General features: G+C 51.8%; 1 protein-coding gene across 1 annotated transcript in view; it reads right to left on the bottom strand.

Moving 5' to 3' along the window:
* Positions 1–3,213: 3,213 nt before the first annotated feature.
* Positions 3,214–5,000, bottom strand: part of zgc:92360 (uncharacterized protein LOC436988 homolog) — a 50,435-nt gene continuing 48,648 nt past the window's right edge. The window contains exons 10-11 of the mRNA XM_065001306.1: positions 4,001–4,232; positions 3,214–3,334 (exon numbers count right to left, since the gene is read on the bottom strand). Of these exons, the coding sequence (XP_064857378.1) occupies positions 3,306–3,334; positions 4,001–4,232 (261 nt within the window). The 3' untranslated portion in view covers positions 3,214–3,305. The remainder of the gene's footprint in view (positions 3,335–4,000; positions 4,233–5,000) is intronic.

Here is a 5,000-nt window from a genome sequence, read left to right as displayed (position 1 = left end):
GGAGAGGAGGAACAGAAGACAGGTAGAGGAGAGGAGGAGAGAGGAGGAACAGAAGACGGGTAGAGGAGAGGAGGAGAGAGGAGGAACAGAAGACGGGTAGAGGAGAGGAGGAGGAGAGGAGGAACAGAAGACAGGTAGAGGAGAGGAGGAGAGAGGAGGAACAGAAGACGGGCAGAGGAGAGGAGGAGGAGAGGAGGAACAGAAGACGGGTAGAGGAGAGGAGGAGAGAGGAGGAACAGAAGACGGGCAGAGGAGAGGAGGAGGAGAGGAGGAACAGAAGACAGGTAGAGGAGAGGAGGAGAGAGGAGGAACAGAAGACGGGTAGAGGAGAGGAGGAGAGAGGAGGAACAGAAGACGGGTAGAGGAGAGGAGGAGGAACAGAAGACGGGTAGAGGAGAGGAGGAGAGAGGAGGAACAGAAGACGGGTAGAGGAGAGGAGGAGAGAGGAGGAACAGAAGACGGGTAGAGGAGAGGTGGAGAGAGGAGGAACAGAAGACGGGTAGAGGAGAGGAGGAGGAGAGGAGGAACAGAAGACAGGTAGAGGAGAGGAGGAGAGAGGAGGAACAGAAGACAGGTAGAGGAGAGGAGGAACAGAAGACAGGTAGAGGAGAGGAGGAGAGAGGAGGAACAGAAGACGGGCAGAGGAGAGGAGGAGGAGAGGAGGAACAGAAGACTGGCAGAGGAGAGGAGGAGGAGAGGAGGAACAGAAGACAGGTAGAGGAGAGGAGGAGAGGAGAGGAGAGGAGGAGGAACAGAAGACGGGTAGAGGAGAGGAGGAGAGAGGAGGAACAGAAGACGGGTAGAGGAGAGGAGGAGAGAGGAGGAACAGAAGACGGGTAGAGGAGAGGAGAGGAGGAGGAACAGAAGACGGGTAGAGGAGAGGAGGAGAGAGGAGGAACAGAAGACGGGTAGAGGAGAGGAGGAGAGAGGAGGAACAGAAGACGGGTAGAGGAGAGGTGGAGAGAGGAGGAACAGAAGACGGGTAGAGGAGAGGAGGAGGAGAGGAGGAACAGAAGACAGGTAGAGGAGAGGAGGAGAGAGGAGGAACAGAAGACAGGTAGAGGAGAGGAGGAACAGAAGTTAGGTAGAGGAGAGGAGGAGAGAGGAGGAACAGAAGACAGGTAGAGGAGAGGAGGAGAGAGGAGGAACAGAAGACGGGTAGAGGAGAGGAGGAACAGAAGACGGGTAGAGGAGAGAGGAGGAACAGAAGACGGGTAGAGAAGAGGAGGAGAGAGGAGGAACAGAAGACAGGTAGAGGAGAGGAGGATGGGAGGAGGAACAGAAGACAGGTAGAGGAGAGGAGGATGGGAGGAGGAACAGAAGACAGGTAGAGGAGAGGAGGATGGGAGGAGGAACAGAAGACAGGTAGAGGAGAGGAGGAGAGAGGAGGAACAGAAGACAGGTAGAGGAGAGTAGGAACAGAAGACAGGTAGAGGAGAGGAGGATGGGAGGAGGAACAGAAGACAGGTAGAGGAGAGGAGGAGAGAGGAGGAACAGAAGACAGGTAGAGGAGAGTAGGAACAGAAGACAGGTAGAGGAGAGGAGGATGAGAGGAGGAACAGAAGACAGGTAGAGGAGAGGAGGATGGGAGGAGGAACAGAAGACAGGTAGAGGGAGAGGAGGATGGGAGGAGGAACAGAAGACAGGTAGAGGAGAGGAGGAGAGAGGAGGAACAGAAGACGGGTAGAGGAGAGGTGGAGAGAGGAGGAACAGAAGACGGGTAGAGGAGAGGAGGAGGAGAGGAGGAACAGAAGACAGGTAGAGGAGAGGAGGAGAGAGGAGGAACAGAAGACAGGTAGAGGAGAGGAGGAACAGAAGACAGGTAGAGGAGAGGAGGAGAGAGGAGGAACAGAAGACGGGCAGAGAGGAGAGGAGGAGGAGGAGGAACAGAAGACTGGCAGAGGAGAGGAGGAGGAGAGGAGGAACAGAAGACAGGTAGAGGAGAGGAGGAGAGAGGAGGAACAGAAGACGGGTAGAGGAGAGGAGGAGAGAGGAGGAACAGAAGACGGGTAGAGGAGAGGAGGAGGAACAGAAGACGGGTAGAGGAGAGGAGGAGGAACAGAAGACGGGTAGAGGAGAGGAGGAGAGAGGAGGAACAGAAGACGGGTAGAGGAGAGGAGGAGAGAGGAGGAACAGAAGACGGGTAGAGGAGAGGTGGGAGGAGGAACAGAAGACGGGTAGAGGAGAGGAGGAGGAGAGGAGGAACAGAAGACAGGTAGAGGAGAGGAGGAGAGAGGAGGAACAGAAGACAGGTAGAGGAGAGGAGGAACAGAAGACAGGTAGAGGAGAGGAGGAGAGAGGAGGAACAGAAGACGGGTAGAGGAGAGGAGGAGAGAGGAGGAACAGAAGACGGGTAGAGGAGAGGAGGAACAGAAGACGGGTAGAGGAGAGAGGAGGAACAGAAGACGGGTAGAGAAGAGGAGGAGAGAGGAGGAACAGAAGACAGGTAGAGGAGAGGAGGATGGGAGGAGGAACAGAAGACAGGTAGAGGAGAGTAGGATGGGAGGAGGAACAGAAGACAGGTAGAGGAGAGGAGGATGGGAGGAGGAACAGAAGACAGGTAGAGGAGAGGAGGAGAGAGGAGGAACAGAAGACAGGTAGAGGAGAGTAGGAACAGAAGACAGGTAGAGGAGAGGAGGATGGGAGGAGGAACAGAAGACAGGTAGAGGAGAGGAGGAGAGAGGAGGAACAGAAGACAGGTAGAGGAGAGTAGGAACAGAAGACAGGTAGAGGAGAGGAGGATGAGAGGAGGAACAGAAGACAGGTAGAGGAGAGGAGGATGGGAGGAGGAACAGAAGACAGGTAGAGGAGAGGAGGATGGGAGGAGGAACAGAAGACAGGTAGAGGAGAGGAGGATGGGAGGAGGAACAGAAGACAGGTAGAGGAGAGTAGGAACAGAAGACAGGTAGAGGAGAGGAGGATGGGAGGAGGAACAGAAGACAGGTAGAGGAGAGGAGGAGAGAGGAGGAACAGAAGACGGGTAGAGGAGAGTAGGAACAGAAGACAGGTAGAGGAGAGGAGGATGGGAGGAGGAACAGAAGACAGGTAGAGGAGAGGAGGATGGGAGGAGGAACAGAAGACAGGTAGAGGAGAGGAGGAACAGAAGACAAGTAGAGGAGAGGAGGATGGGAGGAGGAACAGAAGACAGGTAGAGGAGAGGAGGATGGGAGGAGGAACAGAAGACAGGTAGAGGAGAGGAGGATGGGAGGAGGAACAGAAGACAGGTAGAGGAGAGGAGGATGGGAGGAGGAACAGAAGACAGGTAGAGGAGAGGAGGAGAGGAGGATGGGAGGAGGAAGGGTCCATCAATGCTTGTGTCTGAACATCGCCTCCACTGCAAAACACAAACATGAGGTCAGATGTTAATAAACTTTATAACCAAACAATAACAGCAATATATGTTTATAAACCCTTTATAAATAGTAAAACATGGTCCTCTCTTACTGGAGTCCTCCTGAGGGGACATCGGTATGCTTATAAACACACATAGATGTTAATAAATATAAACCCTTAATAAGAGGTTGTAATCTCTTACTGGAGTCCTCCTGAGGGGACATCGGTATGCTTATAAACACACATAGATGTTAATAAATATAAACCCTTAATAAGAGTTAATAAATATAAACCCTTAATAAGAGGTTGTAATCTCTTACTGGAGTCCTCCTGAGGGGACATCGGTATGCTTATAAACACACATAGATGTTAATAAATATAAACCCTTAATAAGAGGTTGTAATCTCTTACTGGAGTCCTCCTGAGGGGACATCGGTATGCTTATAAACACACATAGATGTTAATAAATATAAACCCTTAATAAGAGGTTGTAATCTCTTACTGGAGTCCTCCTGAGGGGACATGCTTATAAACACACAGATGTTAATAAATATAAACCCTTAATAAGAGGTTGTAATCTACTGGAGTCCTTCTGAGGCGACATGCTTATAAACACACATAGATGTTAATAAATATAAACCCTTAATAAGAGGTTGTAATCTCTTACTGGAGTACTCCTGAGGGGACATCTGGATGCTGATGACATCATTGAAGTGTTTCAGCCAATCCTGTTGCTCAACTTCCGTCTCGCAGGTAAACAGGAAGCTGCGCTCGGGTGTTACTATGGTGATGCCGTGTTGCCAGGCACCATTGCAGTGGGTTCCGGGTGGAAGGCCGGGGCTAGCTCTGTAACCATGGTCCTGGTGCCCTAGGAATGCCTCACCCTTGGCAAAGGCATCCTGGCAAGGTAGTGGAGGTAGAGGGGGTGAGTTGAGAGTGAGGTAGGTGAGGGAGGGTGAGGTAGATGAGGTGAGGTGAGGTGAGAGTGAGGTAGAGGGGGTGAGGTGAGAGTGAGATAGAGGGGGTGAGGCGAGAGTGAGGTAGAGGGGGGATGTGAGAGTGAGGTAGATGAGGGAGGGTGAGGTAGAGGGGGTGAGGTGAGAGTGAGGTAGGGGAGGGAGAGTGAGGTAGAGGGGGTGAGGTGAGAGTGAGGTAGGGGAGGGAGAGTGAGGTAGAGGGGGTGAGGTGAGAGTGAGGTAGGGGAGGGAGGGTGAGGTAGACAGGGTGAGGATGAGGTAAAGGGGGTGTGGTGAGAGGGGTGAGGTTAGAGAACAGGCACCAACTATGCCATGACTATTTACAGTCGACACACAACTTAACCTGCCACGTTACGTTCTGTACAGTACATCCATACTGTTACATTGTAGCGTTGACTTATTCTCACACTCTACTTCTTAAAACTGCCATTCACTGACCCGCTTCCTTCATGTAAAACCTTTACAGCATTTATCTCTAACACTGCTCATGTATTTCTATTCTGCTGGTCAAAGCCTGTCTCTGGCTGGCTGCATTGGCTGGCTACACAACTTGTGTCTTCAATCTCTTTATTTCCATACGGGCTCCACACCTCACTAAAGCCTGTGTATGGTTCTCTGTAACAGCCCCAGTGTAAAACCTTGATGAAGACAGCTGTCCTAACGTTGCTGTATTCAACGTATTGCGTCTGA

Source organism: Oncorhynchus nerka, linkage group LG15 (genome assembly GCF_034236695.1).
Source record: "Oncorhynchus nerka isolate Pitt River linkage group LG15, Oner_Uvic_2.0, whole genome shotgun sequence".
Lineage (NCBI taxonomy): Eukaryota > Metazoa > Chordata > Actinopteri > Salmoniformes > Salmonidae > Oncorhynchus > Oncorhynchus nerka.
Note: the sequence above shows the minus strand (reverse complement) of the source record. Positions and strands in the feature narration are given on the sequence as shown.